This window comes from Pantherophis guttatus, chromosome 2 (genome assembly GCF_059756535.1).
Source record: "Pantherophis guttatus breed Tessera chromosome 2, ASM5975653v1, whole genome shotgun sequence".
Classification (NCBI taxonomy): Eukaryota; Metazoa; Chordata; class Lepidosauria; order Squamata; family Colubridae; genus Pantherophis; species Pantherophis guttatus.
The window spans coordinates 58,703,300-58,723,659 of NC_142064.1; the positions used below are offsets into that span (position 1 = coordinate 58,703,300).

Sequence of the window (20,360 nt, forward strand, 5' to 3'; positions counted from 1 at the left end):
AAATTCCTGTTATTTTATTAAAACAATTTGTAGGTTTTTCAAAAACCAACTTTCTTTTTTTTTAAAAGCTTCTTCTGCAAAAATGGGTCTAGTTGAAACAAAATTAGCGATCATTCCTGGTGCAGGTATGGAATTTTTTTTCATAATTATGTCACAGTTCTTTATAAATGTTATTGTTATGTTCCATCTCTTGAATGTTGTCCAGATGCTGGCCAGTTTTGAACAACAACATTTTCATTCTGAATTTTTTGTATATAACTCCAGGTGATGAATATACTTAATATAGTCCTGCCTCCTATTTTCACCATAGCAATAACCTTGTGAGATTGGTTGGGCTGAACCAGAGTGACCGGCCCAAAGACACCCAATTGGTTTTTATTCCCAAGGGAGGTCTAGAATGCACAGTCTCCTGGTTTCTAGGCCAGTATATTAATGACTTCACCAAATTGACTTTCAATACAGTTTTTCCATCTATGGTTTGATAACTGTCATAATGTTGTTAATGTCTTACCAATTTATGATATCTAAAGTGTGTAGTCATGGAGAATGGAAATGAAGCCAGGTTGGGCTGGTGAGGATATCTCTCTACTCTTAGACTGTAGGGCATTTTGCCTTCTAATACCATTGTACAAGCAATGAGCATGGATATGCATGCTGCCCATTTTTACTTGTGAAGATTTTTAGCATTAGAAATGAACTCCTTTGGGCAGATTGGGGACTTTTGCTGCTTAGTTTTCTTCTGTGCAGCAAAAGTCCCCAATCTGCCCAAAGGGGAAGGAGAAGTTGCACTTCTTTAATTTTCTTCCTTTGAATATGCAGGTAGTCCTTGATTTAAAACCCACTGTTGAGACCAGAATTTTCATTGCTAAGTAAAGTAGTTGCTAAGCAAGACCTGCCCGATTTTATGAGCTTTTTCAACACAGTTGCTAATTGAATCATTGCAATTAAGTGAATCACACAATCCTTAAGCAAATCCAGCTTCCTTTATTGACTTGTCAGAAGCCAGCTGGAAAGATTGCAAAATCTGATCACATGACCCCAGAATGCTGCAACAGTTATAAATACAAGCTAGTTGCCACTGCCTGAATTTTGATCATGTGACCGTAGATATGCTGCTATGGTCATAAGTGTGAAAACTGGTCATAAATCATTTTTTTCAGTGCTGTTGTAACTTTGAACAGTTGCTAAAGAAATGGTTGTAAATTGAGAACTACCTGTAGATATAGTTGCACTGCCCAGATGATCTTAGATTTGGCTGATAAAAATTGAAGATCCTATCTCCTTGAGAATGTAGGAGTTAGAAGGAAAAATAGATTTATTCTATATTGCTTTGTCTTGACTTCATGAAGAAATTATAAATATGAACTATTTCCTACTTCAGTGACTAAGATCTGAAATGGCATGAAGAGAAAAAAATTCTGACTGTTTTATCAACTATGCGTCATTTTTCTTTATGATAGGTAGCTAAATATTTTCTTTTAATATTACTATATCTGTTTATCATTTGTCAAACTTTAAATATTTCAAAGCTTGATGAATGTGAATAATGTAAAAATAGCTGGTTTGTATAACTATACAGGTAGTTCTCGATTTATGACCATAATTGAGCCCAAAATTTATGTTGCTAAGTGAAATATTTGTTAAGTGAGTTTGGTCCATTTTACGATATTTGTTGCTACAGTTGTGAAGTGAATCACTGCAGTGGTTAACTTAGTAACATGGTTGTTAAATTAATCTGGTTTCCCCATTGACTTTGCTTGTCAGAAGGTCCCAAAAGGGGATCACATGACCCTTGGACACTGCAACGGTCATAAATATGAACCAGTTGGCAAGAGTCTGAATTTTGATCACATGACTACAGAGATGCTACAATGTTGTAAGTGTGAAAAATGGTCATGTCTCTTTTTTCAGCACTGTTGTAACTTTGAACAGTCACTAAATGAACTGTTGTAAGGACTACCTGTAATGCTAATCTGTACCTAAAGCTAACAAGAGGAGGAGAGTTTGTACAAGAAACAAAAAGAGAAGATTATTTTTACTAGAAAACAGTAGCTTTTTGACAAAATGTTGGAGAGAGGTTGCCATTTTATTCTCTACTAGATACTTTGTTTATGACATGTCCCTCAAGGGTGAACTGTGCAGAAATTATATATCCCCAACGATAATAGCCAGGTGCACAAGCTCCTTTATTACTACATGGTAAAAATTCATGAAGATGCAGACTGGCCATTGAATTACAAAACATAGCATGTGGTGATTTAGCACTGTATCTTTTTTGGACCTGTGAATTTAAGAGTATTGACATGTTTCTTGAACGATACAAAGGGGCACTTACAAAATCAAAGCATTTTTATATGCAAACTCTGATCATAAATCTGGGTCTGACTATTTGAGCTCATGATTAATCTGAAGTCTTGATGTTGTAATCAAATTATTTCTCATCATTACTAGTTTGTATGAAAACTCAACTTTATTTGCTTTTGATATAATATTATTTTAGGCTTACAAAGTTATATACTCTCAAGAGAAATGGTTATAATATAGTATAGAAAGCAGATGTTTCAACCGCCAATCTTATTTCCAAATAATTAAACAATGTATCTCAAGTGCTAATAGAAAGAGGTGGATTAGTTCTGTGTTTATAAATTAAGAAGAATAGTGTGGCTTGCATGTGTTTTCCTGCTTGCTATCCCCAAAATAGAATTTGATTCAGATGAATTTCATTGTAACTGATTTAATAAATCTAGCAGTAGTTCCTCAAATGACTTAGACTTAGAATAACTTTATTGTCACTTTGAATGTACACTAATCGGCATACATTAAAATGAAATTTCGTTGCATACAAAAAACCTGATAATGTCCCATTATCTGGTGTTTTAAAAGCTTCTTTGCATTATACAGCATGTTAAAATATATTTCTAGGTATTCTTCAGTTGTACTTGGAATAGGTAATATAATATCAGGTGACTTTATTTGCCAGTCTTGCTCCTTAATCATAGTTTAGGGTATTAGCTTATTTGTGTGGAATTTGATAAATATGAGAAACAGAACATCGTTTATATTATCCTTTCTTTATCTCCTGGCAAAACTGACAGAAACCCTTACCCCAAGCTTTGGTGCAGATCAGTAGATTTAGAGAAGGCGAAGAAGTGGTTGGTAAACACCAATAGATGATGTTTAGTAAACCTGAGCAATATTTGTGGATTCTTGATTTTAAGCTTTTAATACATGTATTGCTACAGCTGAAAAATGCAGCTATTGATGAAAATCTTCAAAGTACATTATAAATCAACACCCAACCATGCTTTCAGTTACAGCTGAGTTAGCATAATCGTGCATTTAAAACATAGGTTTTCTTTAGTCATTATAGAACATGAAGCATGTACAGAAAAATAGATTTTTAGAGGTGATGATTATCCATTTTGCAGTTCAATACTGACAGCTCATATAACAGGAAAAATTATCTACTTTTCTCTGCTGTTTTTTCTGAAGGCCACAGTGCATCACACTTTATGTTTTGTATTGTGGTTTATTTTTAATTTAAATATGTGGTTTTGTTCTGGCTACTGTTACTTTAATTTATACTTAAGACACAAAATATAGTATTGTGTACTCCGGAAGTCCTTGACTTATGACCACAAACGAACCCAGAATTTTGATCATAAGTTGTTGCAGTCATAAATTGAGGTGATAATCTTCCTTAACTTTTTATTCTGAACAATAACATAGTACTCCAATGTAGCAGTGTTCTCAGAAAACCACTATGACAACACATGCACAATGATGTCATTGCATAAATGCTACCTACCTGCTTTGGAGAGAGCGCTTGGAGGATTGTTCTGAAATACAGAAAATCTATGTAAACACTTTACATTTGGTTTGAATGATGCAAGTGTAGACTATTAGTTTTTAGCAAGCAAGCTTTCACAGAATGTTCTGATTCTGAAATTGATCATTTTACCAATTCTATATATTCTGGAAGTGATCTAAATTTGAAATAGGCTGTTCTGGTATCAGGATGGTCCATTGTGGTTGGCAGGGGTGGCTTGGGGGCCAGAACACTTCCAGAATATTTGCTAGTTCCATAATTAGAATATTAAACCACAAAATGTTTGGCATATGCCTAATTTCTTGTATGGTAAATTGGATGATGACTGCTGAAGGTTTTAATGTCTTACAATATTGTCCTAAAAATAGAAAAATAGAAAATTCTACAAAGGAAATGGTATGACTTTGATTTTGAAGCCTAAACAGTTGCCTCTTTTTACTTCCCTCCAACTATGTGAACAAAATTGCTGCTATAAATAGCAAGTGATGCATACACAAACTTTCACAGTTTGCCTTAAGAACCAGGACATTATATTTAATAATAAGCCTTGTAAAATGAAAAAGGCAGTGCCTCCCACCCCACCCCAGCTGTACTTCAGATAATTGGGAGAAAACTTGGACAAGCATATAAATTCACTTGAAATCCCTGAGAGCCACCTCAAATTTTGTTGGGCTAGAAAACATGAAAGTGAGATGTATTCCTATTTATGTGAGAAGCAATAGTGAGGTTGGAATTAATGGTGAAACCTTAATTAATCTATAAATGGATGAAAAAGTAGATTTATGAATCCGGATGCTGGTATATTTGGGATCTGTATGGAGACCTTAAAACTATGAAAGCTGAAGCTCTTAAATTTTATACAGATTTGGAAGTACTGAACTTAATTATTTTTATTTCACATGAAATCCTTAGAAGGAAGGATTTTATGATAAATTCAATACATGCAGTATCTGCTAACTTAATATAGATGATTTATTCGAAATAAATTTTAACAAATTAATTTGCTTTTGTATCTGCAGATCAGCTGACCTCTTTGTTAATTTTACATAAAAGAATGTATTTAGGAAGTCTTGTTGCTAGCTGATTCTAGCTGTGGAAATAAAATAAGTAGGAAGTAAAAATAAAATAATGATTTAACCAGTTCTTCCTTTGCAAATGCTAAATTTAAAGAGGAAAATTGATTTAGCATGTCTGTCATGTCTGTTGACAGGAAACAAGAAACTTAATTATTTTTAAATCCAGCAATCTTCTATCTTTCTTCTGGGAGAAAATATTTTAAAATGTACACATTCTGTGATGGAAATTCTCTGATGTGGAGTTCTTACAGGGTTTGCATTTATTTGCTTTGTAACAAACTTTATCTTTTCTTTTCCTTTACTTCAACAGTTGTTGCTCTTATATGAATACAGAAGCTTCCTTTTCTACATTTTTATTTCCAGGGTCAGAGAGGTGAGGAGCTTTAAGCCAGAACCTACTGTAGATTTATAATAAAGGGCTTTTTTGCCCATTTTTAATATTAGTAGAGTGAGATTTGTTTTTTCTTTATTATATTTACTTTCTTTTAGTTTAGATCTGTAATCATTATTTAAATCCTTTCTCTTTATGTATCTATTACTTTTTAAGTTTCCACAGAACAAGATGTCTGCCATGTTGGGAAATTGGTTTTGAGAAGTATTTTGCCTATGTGAAGGCATGGGCCTAAAGTAATCAGCTAGAATCTAATTGGGCGCAGATTAAAAAAGAGGGTGGGTGGGTGGAAAAAGTTTATAGCCAGATACTGTGTTGCAGGAAATATTCTACCAGGTGAAGAGACCTAGAAGTTGGATTGGACAAACCTGTATTAGTATATGGGTAGTTATTATGCTTAATAGCAATTCTAAAATTAATGTACAATACAAGCTTTGTGACACTGAATTATACTTTATTTTGTTATTATAAAAAAATTATTAATAACACTATTGCTCTGATTGACTTTTATGGCCTCAAGAATAACTTATTGAAATATTACAAAGATGTTTTCCTAAGCCTTATTCCATTCTGTCAACTCATAGTGATCTTAATTTAATTCAGGATTCTCAGCTACATAGAACTCCTCCAAAAGATCCTCTTATCTATTCTCACAGTTTGAAAATATTCCAAGCATACACACTGAAATTTAAACTGATTGATGTATTTGAAATCTAAAAAGTAAATGCACATAAAAACATTTTTAACTAGATTTTTTTAAAAAAACCAAATTATCCTGCTGTGAACGAATCATTTTTATGTACTACTTAATAGGATTCATTTCAATTGCAGGCCACGTTTCAGCGACTCTCATTCTGAAATTTAAAAAACTATAAATCAACCATTTTCAGATGCTATCTGAAAATTTCTGTTAATAGATTTTTTCTTTCTCGGAACATAAAAAAATGAAAATAGTTTCTTTTTCCTACTGAGACATTAGTCCTTTGGGATGTTTTTATATAAATAAAAAAGAGTAAAAAGAGACATTTTAATCTTAGACAGCTGGAATATATGGTTAAAGACTCACGTTTTGCTTATGCTAGAAACCCCACAGATAAATAATGTGAAATATTTATAGTACTTAAATTGGCTATTCCATTGAGAACAATTTTTTGAAATTCTTTAATTAGAATTTTTAGGAATTAGGTGAGAAAACAGGAAAGCTTTTTTTTAATTATTTTATTTTATTTTATTTCAGTATCATGGTATTTGTGCAGTGCTGACTATAGATTATTGGCACTATAATATTTAGATAACCTAGTCCTAGACCATTAAAGATGAAAAAGAAGATATTATATCAGTATTAATTATGATTTAAAATGTCAGCATTAATAAGCTTAGGATAATACAGCTTTTACATCCAAAGCTGAAAATAACAATAAAAAGCAGTTGCACATTATATGAAAATAGTTTTATACAGTAAATGTTTTTGTCCTAAGCTGATTACTTAATATTAAGGTCTCCAGTGTAATATTATTTACTGTTGATGCATATTGAAGAAAAAAGAAATGGACAAAACCAAATAGACATAACAACTAAAAAGAAAAAGAAAAACGAGGCTATTTGGTTTCTGACTTTCCCCTTTTTGGGCTTCTGCTAATTTATAATATTCATAAACATTTAGATTCACAGAGAGGCCAAACTATAAATGTTTATATTTGCCATGCCGCGTGATATCTTGTAATTATTCTTGCTTACGTTTAGTTAAAATTCTGTTGTGAATATATATTGTTAATTTTGCCAGTGCTGCATATTTTCCAAATTTAAATTCCCAATCAAATATTGTTGGGATTATATCTTCTTCCAGTGTGCGGCAAAATTTATTCTCACTGCCATAATCATGTATTTCAGTAAATTATGATGTTTCTTGTTGACTGCTAGTGACGCCTGAATGAGTCTTTACAGTTTTCCTGGCAAGAATTTCAGAACTGATTTGCCATTTCGTTTTTTCTAGGATTTAGAGGGAGTAACCAGCCCAAAATCATTCAGCTGGCTTTGTGCCTAACATGGGACTAGAAGAGCAAACCTTTCCATCTTTGTGGACTGGCAGTGGGGGGAGGGAGAGGCAATGGTTTATGCGTAAGTGGCGGGTGAGAGTGCATAAGTATAAAAGTATACAGTATAATCCCACAAGCAGCCCAGATTAAAACAATCAAACCATAACAAATAAAACCAAAACACATCAAATCCACAAATACACAAACCTGAGTCCAAAACCAGTTCTGAAGTATTTTTCAGAACCTTGAAGTGCTTTCTGTATCTCCATGTGGGAAGGGGAAGAGAAGGGTTGCTATTATAGAGGCACAACAGAAAAGGCAAATTTCCTCAGTTCCACAAGATGATAACATTTAATAGAAGGGACCTGTAGTGTTTATTATTGTTTTTATTTACTAAATTTTTATGCTCCCAATCTCCTCTATAAGGTGATTCTGTTCCCATTCTGTTATCACATACTTGGCAGGTAGAAATAATTAAGTTAGGCAGACCTTCAATTCATCAATGAATGCACCGTCCCGCCTTTGCCAAAGGTCATTGACAAGCATGACTAGCACCTTCTGCATAGAGTCTGAAACTCAACTGAAACATGTCCAGGTAATCCATTTCCTCCAAGATCCTCTGTAATTGTTGCCCAACCACTTTCTCTACAACCTTTACTATAAAGTGGAATTTGGAACCTGGAAATAATTGTCTAAAATAATGTAATGGCCAATGATGGACTCCTGGGAAGAGGGGATGCCATTGTCTCCTTCAGATCAGCAGAACCACTCCCTCAAAAAAGCAGAAATCACTGCATGGACCCATCCCTTAATTACTCCAATGTCACCTTCATAACTGGGGAGAGTTCAGGATCTAACAAATGTGGCTGAACTAACAGACAGAAAGTCCTTCAGTTAAAGATTGAATATTACACTACTTACATTTTATCATTGCCTAACATCCATTAGCAGTGTAGCTTATCTATTTGACTGCAGCTGATGTCTAGATAATAAAGGTACTGATCTGTTGGTTAATGAAAACTAAAACTTACTTTGTTGGGCCAAATTTCAGCGTATATACTTTCTTAAATTATTGATAAGTGCATTTTTATAAATATGTTTGATCTATTTTCTATGTTGGAAAGTTGCTGAGTGGAGATGACCTGTTAAAATTGGATATGTGTATTTGCCTTGAGAAAGAAAATAATATGTGTATCATATTGTGCTTTCAATACATATGCATTTTCTTAAAGTACTTGAACTCTTACTCTTCTTTTCTGGTTGCAGTAATAGTAAAATCACTCTAAGGCTTATTAATCAGTCACACTTTTAAAACTATATTATTATATTATATAATATATTAACATATTAAAGATGATGATACTCCATAGCATCAGTATTTGTGTTTTTTCTTACCTTTCCTAAACTAAACTACAGGCGGGACACAGCGACTACCTCGTACCATTGGTGTGTCTCTGGCAAAAGAATTAATATTTTCTGCTCGTGTACTTGACGGTGAAGAAGCTAAATCAATAGGCTTGATCAGTCATGTGGTTGAACAGAATGAAGCAGGGGATGCTGCCTACAGAAGAGCGTTAGACCTGGCAAGAGAATTTTTACCTCAGGTACAGTCTTAGTGTATGATATTCTTTATTCTGTCATTTTGTTGCAATAGATGACAATTATTACTATAAAATATATTGAAAGCCCTCCATTACTTATAATTACTTATAATGCCAAATTTTCTTCCTTGGTTGTTGTTATAGGCATATTATTCATCTGTCCATGATTATGTTACAAATCTTAAAATATTGAATTAATAATAAATATTGGAGGGTTTTGTTATTATTTGAGATTTAGTACTTTAGTATTTTTGCTTAGTATCCATCATTTTCTTAAGCATCTTACTATGGAAATTTTTTAAAAAAAATTGTCTCCACATTTCCTAATTTAGTTTCCCAAAATAAATTAAAATGTTGAAGTTCTGTTAATCAGTAAAAAGTAGTGAAGTGGCACTTTATAGCCCAAATTATAAATACAAATTTCATTAACTTGATGGAAAGTGTATACTTATAAATGGGTTTAAATAGTAAAGTATGTAGTTTTATATATTAGATTATATAATATCCTCTATAATATTATAATATTTGTTTATTTGATTACTATCTAGATAGAGTAAAAAAAATTGTGATTTTTATTGATCTGAAATGATCAATTGTTAGGAAACAATAGATAAAAGAATATTATTCTGTTGTCAAGTTTAGTAGACCTAGCATTATCTTTGTTAAAGGTCAGTATTGTCAAGCTCTCAAGCAACTTTACAAAGTACATTTTAAAATTCCTTAGGTGAACTATGTGGTATATGATCACAATTTATTTTGTTACCTTTGGCAGGGTGGGTGGGTGGGTCTATCTATCTATCTATCTATCTATCTATCTATCTATCTATCTATCTATCTATCTATCTATCTATCTATCTATCTCCATCCATCCATCCATCCATCCATCCATCCATCCATCCATCTATCAAATCATAATACTTCCCATCCTATTAATACATTTCATATTAATATTAAAATAGGGGCGCTTATTGCGTAACTTTGAATGTTTGTTAAGGGAATGCACATAACCCAGGGATTACCTGTAGAATGATTAGATAGTCATTCTGCTTTCATGAAAGCTGTGAGTTTGTTGGTTTTTGCCTGCAATTTTTAGTACTCTAGTTTTAGTGTGGTTTGTTCAATATGGGAAAGGAGGTAGGTACTGTTACTGTTTTATGCATTTGAAGCAACACACCTACCAGCCAGTATATTCAGTAGGTTGAAGTCCCCAAGACCATAAATCTAGAGGACCAATAGTACACTGTATAGTCCTTGAAATGTCATACTGATGTATGTACATTGAGATATTCATACTATACATTATCTTCTCTAAGTGTTTTACTTATAGTGCATAGTTTTTAAACAACATACTTCTACTAATATTTTTTAAACTATTCTAAATAGCAATATCCTGATTCTCACTAGCTGTGTTTTCTGAATTACTGTGTGCCACTCATTGGAGATTAAAGTCTTGAGAAATGATGAAAGGTGCTTCACTTCATTTCCATGCAACTGTTACATCTGGAAAGAAATATCTTGAATGACATATTTTGATAACATTTTAGTATGGTTGCATGAACTAATAGAAGAATTTTATTTTAAAATTGAGTCAATCTATCTCATATTAATTGTAGTTATAAACAGAAATGAAATGAAAACTGAAATGAACATGTGGAACAGTTTTCATTGTGCTGTGTTTCTTATATGAATTATGTGTCTGTGCAGATCTTTCAGAGTATTCAAAACATTTTGTGAGTCCCCTGAACCCATATATACCATACCGTTAGATGTGGCTCTCACTGAAATCCTTTCAGTTGGTTTTCAACCACGGCAGTATTAACATGGCCATTCTTGAATTGCTTTGTCTAAATACTTTTTTTCCTTTCCTTTTTTCCTTTTAGTTTTCTTTACTCTTTCTCAGAAATTCCTTGAGTTATTAATTGCGATAATTTGTTCTTCAGTTACAGGCCTCTAATCTTGAGCTTTATGGCCCTAAAGGCTTTGATCTGTATCTTTGCTCTGGTTAAAATCATATGGGTTAGATATTTGCATGGCTTTTAGGTATTTACTAAGCAAGTTCATCACAATCATTCCTGTTTGCTTACTTCTCTCTGGAAACAAACTTTAAGGGCAACTGGCCCTGAAGTGCTTATAGCCTCTTCACCTTCCTTCAAGTCTCATACAATTACCATGTATCAAAGGTTATCTGGCAGCTTAACTCTGTAAGAAAATATTTGCATTTTTCACTCCTCCTTAGAGTTGTCACCACTATTGTCATCCCCCAGATCGTTGCCCATTAAAGGTTCAAAGTTGTTTTAGCAATCTGCTGCGTTCATTTCCCAATGACCTCAGGAGCTACAGTTTGTCCTGCTACTCCTTTTCATCTCTTACTTATGAACCAAACTGACTTTCCTTTCATACAGTGTATCAGGGACAAGCCTTCCACCCAGATCTTAATTCCTTCTGCTTTACAGATTGATGGCACATAATCAACCAATTTTACAGCTTGGCTTCAACAGTCCTTCCAAGTCAAGATAGAACTGACTTCGTTGGCTTCTCAGAAGCTTTCTACAGGGCTAAATGGAAATATCAAAGCCGTAATTGAATCCTGTGCAATATTGGGGCCACCATATTTTCCCCATTGTCTTGCATATGAAATAACAAAATTTGGTTCACTCTTCAGTAAAGTATATCTTGCAGCCTTTCCTTCCTTGCTTAACACTTCTTTTCTTTTACATAATTCACAAGTGAAGCATTTCATGAAAGTCCTAGACTAGATAGTCCTTATTCTCCATTGTATGTATGTATGTATGTACGTACATATGTACATATGTACGTATACATTATGATGAGGGCTTTCCTTATTTTCCATAGAACAAGATAGTCCTTTATCGAGGTATTTTTTTCATTCAAAATAGTCTGTTTTCCCAGTTCCTAAACACCATTTAAAAAATTGTGCAGGAGATGACCAGGCTGAGCCCAAGGGAGGGATCAAATGGGTCATCAGTCTCAAGTCCCTTCACGCCCCCAAGAGATCTAAGTCAAGCACACCTTGAATTCCATTGACTCTTATCTACTGCCAATTTGCATTGACTGTTAATTCAGATTCTTATAGTGTTATAACAGTATTAGCATATAATAAACCTATATTCATTTGAACTGTCTATACTCCTGATTTCCTGCGCTTGACACATTGCTTTATTCTTTTGATGCTTATCATTTTTAATTAGGTTAGGCCAGAGCAATACCATTTTACTGGAACTGAAGTTTATTATTGTTTTTTCAAGGTTTTTCTAAGCTCCATACTGATCATGTATGGGATCATAAAGGTTTGCTCCAGCTATTGCTGCCTGATTCTCATTCAGATTGGCAGCTTTCTTCCTGCTTATATTACCGTGTTTCCCAAAAATAAGACCCTGTCTTATATTTTTTTGAACCCTGAAATAAGCGCTTGGCCTTATTGCCATGCACTCAGAAGCCTGATTCGGCTTATTATCAGGGGATGTCTTATTTTGGGGGAAACAGGGTAGGTAGCTATGAAAATTCAATCTTCACCTACCAATGTAGAAAATGGAAAGACCATTGCTCTTTCTGACACATTGCGATGACTAGAAAGAAATTTTCTACTTATATATTTGTTTGAATTGATAGATGACCGCTTACAGTAGTATATTTGCAGCCAAGAAACCTTTTTTATTTTTGTTGTCCTGTATAAATGTTCAGAGACAGGTCTTTCTCATCTTGGTGCTCTATTTGATATTAATTTTCCAAATGCCAAGTTTACTTTTCAGGAGTTCAGCTCTCATACATATAGCAGGTGCCATAAAACTGGCCAACAATTACAGATTTTATATTCTAGAAATTCTTACAAAAATTGCAGTGCCTTTCTTTTTTAAATGTATCATATTGTTTAATATTTCTTAATAAAAAATTACTATAATAAATATAGAAATACAAATAGAAGTATAAATAAATGAACTTGCTAAATATAGCTTTGTATATGCATGCATATATCTATTTTATAGATTTAGATCATACTTCTTTTTTATATAACTCATGGTGGTGTACTTAATCCTCCTTCCTCCTATTTTCCCTACAACAATCCTGTGGTTATTCTAAGAGAAAGAACTGGCTCAAAGCTACCAAGCCAGTTTATGTGCCTGTAGAAGTTCTACGACTCATAATCTGATTTTTAACCCAGCACTTTTATCATTAGTTCCAGATTAGTTTCATATTGCTGATACAGTATTCATTCTATTATGAAATATGTTTTAAGCCCTTGAATACAAAACCCTATTCTACATAAAAGATGCTAGATTCAATATTGTGTTTACTGAAGTCAGCTTGTCAAGTGAAGTTATAGATTTAGGTCTTAATTCTTACCCTCAAATGCTGTTATGGTCCACATACATTTCCCTAAATGTAACAATTAATACAATTGACTTCTGAGATAGCAAAATGAAATTTTGATATTTGAATCCTTTTTAAAAATCACAAACCTTATTTTCTGTGTTGAAACTTACATTTCTTTTTAATTTTAGGGACCCATAGCAATGAGAGTTGCAAAATTGGCCATAAATCAAGGAATGGAAGTAAGAAAATCTATTTGTGCATCTTATTTAATCTTTTTTTTTAAAGGGACAAAGTACATGCAGAAATTGTATACTTGATATATATGGATCAAAATCTATAAAACAGTAGTTGGATGTATTGTCTCAAGCACAGTATGGAAAGTTTGGAAAACTGAAACCTATCCATACTTTTTTCCTGACTACTATACTTCTAGTTTCATTGCCTCACAAAATCATGAATGTTTGAATGTGACCCTCCTATTGCACACAGAACAAAACGAATTGTGCAGATTCCTCTCATATCTTACTTAGTCCTCAGTTTGAAAGGAGTAATCCCTATAAATCAGTTTATTTATTCCTTAACATTAGAAAGTCTGCTAAGCTATGATGTCTTTGTTCATTTTTGAATTAGTATTTTGAATACAACATATTTTTATCAGGCTTGCAAATTTCTATTTGAATAAAAACAATATATTTCTTTTCTATCCTCACTAGGTTTCTGAAAATATGTATTCTAGCACAATTATACTAGAAACTGGTATCTTTAGACTTCTTAAATGTTTAGTGAACATTATCCTTTTATCTATTTTTACAAAGCATGACCAAAAGCTTTTTCTTTAACATAATTTTATCAAATCAAGAGTAAAAATTAATAAAAACTAAGAGTAAGAAAAAAATAATAAGGAAAACATAAAATAGAGCTAAAGTTCAAGAAGAAAAAAGTTACAGAAAAATTGAAAAGGAAGAAGAAAAATAAAGAAGTGTCTTCTATTTTTTATAGCAGTTATAAATACAAATATACAACCTCTTTCCCTATTTTTTAAAAAATACTTATTGTCAAAACCAAAGACCCTAAGTTTATTTTTTCTGCTTTATGCAAAAAGTTCAAAAGGGATACCAAAAGTTATCTTTTGATGTATTTTGTGATATGGCTTTCTGAAAGTATGATATTGATCTATGTATTGCTTTATATAAGTATATATGTTATTTATAGGTAGTTCTGTATCCCCAAGTTCTTAAGGAATATGAGAAGCATATAAGCACACAGTAAATGTACTCAGCAAAAGTATTTGTGAATTTTTGTTGAAATAGGTCTCAAATGGAAATCCCAAATGGTGCTTTGAATGCCCTTATCTGTACATGGAGAATATATCCTGTTACATGCACTTAGTTGTTTTAGAATTTGGCTAAGATTGAATTGCTATTAAAATGTGGGAAAATGTTAGGGATCACATGATTTCTCATATTTTTCTTATATTTCATTTCACTATGACCACTTATCCCTTGTGGCCTTGTATACATAAACGTTTTATATGGTTTTTCATTTCAGTTTATTTTTTTAAATGTTATATCAGTGATTTTACTATTATACATATAAATTAGTCATAAAATGGAATGCAGTATGCATCATGTAGCAGTTAGAATATAAATTCTTGGAATACTATGTTGACATCCTGTTAAAAGTATTTTAAAGACATTAGCTGGATTTCTGTAATCGGGGCACATTTTCAGTATAATAAAACTCTAAATAAAATTTCACAAAAATACAATAGATTAGGGCCTCAAAACTCTTTTTAAGTACAGCTTCTTTGTACTTTAATGTGGGGGGGAACCTGTGACTCCCAAATCCCATTAATCCCAGCAAACATAACCAGGCCTGAAAGGTATTGGAACCTGCCACAGATTCCGTACATCCTTATTAAATTCTAACCTAAGATTCTATTGAAGTATAGCCTCAGTATAATTATTATTATTATTATTGATAAGAATATCATTTTTGCACTAGTATGCAGAATATTTTCAACACTGTTTAAATTTATTTCACTTCTGTTGTTATTTAGGTAGATCTGCTAACAGGTTTGGCAATTGAAGAAGCCTGTTATGCTCAGGTATGAAATTATAATTAACTTTCCTTGGTGCCTTCCAAAATCCCCACCCCCAAACTATTTCCCATGTTTAAATATTGGTAATATGCAGATTGCAATGTCATCACTCAGTATCAAACTAAAATAGTTGATAGTTCAGTTTTGATGATGAGGAATTACAAATATTTGCTTTGCACCTCATGTACCTCACTTTTTGGGTGAGAACTTTACTCATTTACTGTTCAATTGTATATACAGTATGCCTGCTGAGAAATATGACTTAATTCCAGATTAATATATACACATTTACAGTGTTAGAGTGCTCGTGTTGAAATGAACACCTATTCTCAGGAATCCTACCTCTGGCCTACCTCTGTGGGTGTTGCCAGCATTATTTAGAAATGCAGACATCATAATAGTCATCCAGGTCATGGTTCTCCCAAAGGTGCTTTTCAAAAGGCAACTGAACTTTGTTTTTCCTTGAAGACATTTCACTTCTCATCCAAGAAGCTTCTTCAGTTCATTGAAGAAGCTTCTTGAATGAGAAACACAACTTCTTCAAAGAAAAACAAAGTCCAGTTGCTTTTTGAAAAAGCACCTTTGGGACAAATATCTCTGTTTCTCCTTGTACTACTTGCAAACCCTGTGAGTTACAGGCAAATTTGTAATCTAGAGTCTTCCTCACCATTGTATTATTTTACCATTGAAATTTATCAAATTAACAATTATGTAATCTGAATAATAAGTTGAAATAGATCAGCAGCATTCTGGGTACCAAGGTAATTCTTATATCCTAAGAATGTCTGGGAGGTTTTGAAGACTTAACGGGAGGTGGGCTTTTTCTTTATTCTTGAGTGCACCATACTAATTCTGTTTTACATGAATTGTGATTGGTTTATTTGATTAAGAAGAGCTTATTCAGAAGTGAAAACTGGAAAGAGATGCCCATTGCTGTTCAGTTCTTTCAGGAGTATTTAATTTTCCTGCAAGACCAGTTTTAAAAAGCTACACATCACAATTTACATCCTTGTTGCAAAATTAATAGTTACATATATACATTCTTTTTTGAGAGATTTACATTTCAGAACGAACAAATATGAGATACTACTCTCAGTTTTATCCCATCTCTAATAACCAGCAAAACTTTGATTATAAAAGAGCATGATTGATTTACAACAGCTGCAAGCATTTTGTAGCCATGGGTCGGCTTACATTTTTTCTTATCTTTCTGCTAACCTATATTTTTGGGTGATGTTTGTATATAAATGTAACTAACTTACAAGAATTGAAAAAGATTTTCTTCTTTGTAGACTATCCCAACAAAAGACAGAATTGAAGGTCTTCTTGCTTTTAAAGAGAAAAGACCTCCTCGCTACAAAGGAGAGTAAGAAAAACTTCTTTTAAAATGCAAATGAAATAAAAGACTTTTAGCTTACTCTTTGCCTCAGAATGTGGATTACTGCAACTATGGAAGTAAATGTAAATACCACAGATTGATATTTATAATGTATATGTCCTGAAGGCTTTTCTGTGAAATTGCAAGGTCATTGAATTCTACAGCACTTTATTCCACATCTTTGAATTGTATATCTTATCAATTAAATATATACATTCCTAAAGAGATTTAACTATATAAGTGTTCTGCTGTTGGAACAAAATAATTCCTCACACTGTAGACTATATTGAATAAATTTATCAGTAGATCAGCAAATGCATTTTTATTCCATCTGAATGTGTAAATTTATGACATTTCCCAAATTGATGAAAGAACAACAGGGAGTATATTTATATACTCTTGAAACAACTGTACAGCTTGTATAATTGTAAAGAGTTATTCAGCATATTAATTGTGCTATGCTTCCATCATAGGATTTTAACAATAAAATAGAGACTGAAACTTAGACTTTTTTTATTGGGATTATTTGAGTGCAACATAAAGATTGAGTTGAGGGTTTTTTTTGTGTGTGTATGGCACATGAGTTTATTATTGTGCGTATACAGGTAGTTGTTGACTTACAACAGTTCATTTAGTGACCAAAGTTACAACGGCACTGAAAAAATAACTTATAACCGTTTTTAACCCAGCAACTGCAGCATCCCCATGGTCATATGATCAAAATTTGGAAACTTGGCAAGTGGTTCATATTTATGATGTTGCAGTGTCTCAGGGTCGTGATCATCTTTTGCAGCCTTCTGATAAGCAAAGTCAATAGGGAATCCAGATTCACTTAACAACTGGGTTACTAACTTAATGACTGTAACAACTGTGGCAAGTAAACTGATAAAATAGGGCAAAAGTCACTTAACAAATGTCTCCTTTAGCAACATAAATTTTGGGCTCAATTGTAGTCTTAAGTCAAGGACTACCTGTAGATGTAGACACACCCATATACACAGAATCACACATACCAGCACAGAAACAACAGGCATTCTAACTAAATCCAAGAATGAATGTAAAATAGAATTAAAACAATAAATGCATAGTTAAAAATACATTAATAAACCCAATTTAACAATAAATCAGATAGTTTTACTCTACATACTAATCAAAACAAACCAAGAACATTTTGTCTTATAAACTTGTGCATTTTAATTATGTGTGTATAAGGATCTTAATTAATTAATTAAATAATAATAATAGGAGACTTTACCACCTTACGTTACACATGTCCAGAAATTGTTCATACAATTTGCTGCAGTTGTCTTGACTACTAAACAAGGCTCCTCATTGGAAGGCAAATCAACTGAAATTGCTACAAAGAAAGTGACACTGCCAGCCAAGAGTTCTACATAACTGATGGCTCCAAAAAAGGAGTCACTAGTGCTGCAACATCTGTCTGCTTGGAATTCTTTCAATTTTAGAAAGCAGATGCATTCTGCTGAGGAGGTAAGAAGCAGCACTGATTTTGTTTTACAGGTAGTCCTCAACTTACAACAGTTCGTTCAGTGACCGTTTGAAGGTACAACAGCACTGAAAAAAAGTGACTTATTACCATTTTTCATACTTAAGACAGTTGCATTGATCCGTGATCAAAATTGAGACACTTGGCAATTGACTCATATTTAGGGTGGTCACAGTGTCCTGGAATCATGTGATCACTTTTCACGACCTTCTGTCAAGCAAAGTCAAAGGGAAACCAGATTCACTTAACAACTGTGTCACTAACAACAACTGCAGTGATTCACTTAAAAACTGGCAAAAAAGATTGTAAAAATGGAACAAAACTCATTTAACAACTGCCTTGCTTAGCAACAGAAATTTTGGGCTTTATTGTGGTCGTAAGTTGAAGACTTCCTGTATTATAATTTACAGTTTAGGCATGCATACAAGCTTTATTTAAGGCAACCCCTCGTTATAAAAAAAAATCGAAGAGAATGATGAGAAAAAAACTGCAATTAACTAAATACATGTTGCACTTCAGAAAGCTTACCCTTTCTAGACAGCTAAAATTAACAAAAGACCATAAGAGTATGGCCAATCTTTGCTTTCTTCAAATAAATAAAGGGGTTTATAAGGATTCTTATGCTTCTAACTAAATTAATACATTATATTACCATTCCCTCTGCAATCCACTTCCATCTTAGAAGCAACATCTTATCTGGATTCATTGTCAGATTTTTAATTTCACCTGCAAGCAGTAAACATATTGATGATGCCCAAATTTTGTATTTTCTTTTTGTCACAAAGCCCTTTGACTGTTAACCTAAGTTGGATGCTAACCTTTATAGGGAAACTTATTCTACCCACTATATGAACTAGAATGAGGTTTCATCTATGAATGCAGTGTATATCAGTTTTTTGTTTACATACTTATTCTGTTACATAACATTGTCTATTATCATGGAAAAATTATATGTAATTTTGTATGTTGCATGTCAGTAATAAATATAAGAATGGATCAAAATGAAATGAAACAAATATTCCACTTTTTGATTAAAGTACTTCAGTGGACTTATCACTATGCTAGCTGACTGACCATTTTATCTATTATAATTTTATAAAGAAAGAAAAAGTCTCCAAAAACATTAAAATTCTATTTTCATTGTGTAAGATGTAATGTTTAATAAAGTCATGCATCCAATTAAATATACTTAAGTGTACAGACATTACTCAGACTAAATATATCTAGTGTATAAAAATAACAGAAATTATAATAATTGCATGTTGAATGTCATTCATCAGAAGTGCTTATAAAGGAATACAAAAATACTTTTACTAAACTGTAATATTTAGTCATTTTGATGCCTTATGTTTTAAAAATTATCTTGATTTCAGAAAATTATGTATACATATCTCAAGTTTTCCTTCACAAGAAGAATGTTGCTATTTATTTGCAGCCCTTTTATCTGGTTACTTCTGTACGTAAAATATCATGGTATCTTAAGTTGTATTGAATTCCAGGGGAAAGATTATTCACATTAGGTAATAATTTATCCTATGTTTCTTCCTCATTTTTCTTTAAATTATGTTGGTTAATCATTTGCTAGAAAGAAGGGGAATAAATTGTCCATTGCCTTAAAATTTGTAATAAACTGAAAATTCAGTACATAATCCTTTTGTGCTGATTCCATTTGCACCCAACCTCAAAGCAAAGTAATTTCTCAATCTTCTTAAACTTTTTTGGGGAAAAGAATCAGATGGGAGGAAAAAAAATTGTTATTCTTAGACCCTGTGCAAGTAAAGGGAATTATACTAATTCAAAAAATCCAAGGCATTATCTCTTGCTGAAGTGAATATCCAATTAATATATTATTTATAATGCATTTATAATACATACTCTTAGATTAATTATCTCAAGTGGAACCAAAGCATGGATTATTAACTGCTAATTTTTCTAATTGCATTGTTCCATTGTGATATGTAGAACATAATCTTTAGAGAACCTGTAGCTTTGAAGTATAATGGATTGTCATTATGTAATCACTAGGTGAATTACACATCTGGATTTATTGCTTGCCCTAGTTGCCAAGAAAAAAATGCTATGACCTCTTAACCCATTTTTCTATATTTG

At 32.6% G+C, this 20,360-nt stretch overlaps 1 protein-coding gene across 2 annotated transcripts in view; it reads left to right on the plus strand.

Moving 5' to 3' along the window:
- Positions 1-19,900, plus strand: part of AUH (AU RNA binding methylglutaconyl-CoA hydratase) — a 32,623-nt gene extending 12,723 nt beyond the window's left edge. Inside the window, exons 6-10 of one of the 2 annotated variants that reach the window (XM_034410024.3) lie at positions 69-125; positions 8,749-8,936; positions 13,454-13,504; positions 15,325-15,372; positions 16,659-19,900. In XM_034410024.3, the coding sequence (XP_034265915.2) occupies positions 69-125; positions 8,749-8,936; positions 13,454-13,504; positions 15,325-15,372; positions 16,659-16,736 (422 nt within the window). In that variant the 3' untranslated portion in view covers positions 16,737-19,900. The remainder of the gene's footprint in view (positions 1-68; positions 126-8,748; positions 8,937-13,453; positions 13,505-15,324; positions 15,373-16,658) is intronic. The other variant, XM_087886022.1, reaches the window with a different exon arrangement.
- Positions 19,901-20,360: the final 460 nt, after the last annotated feature.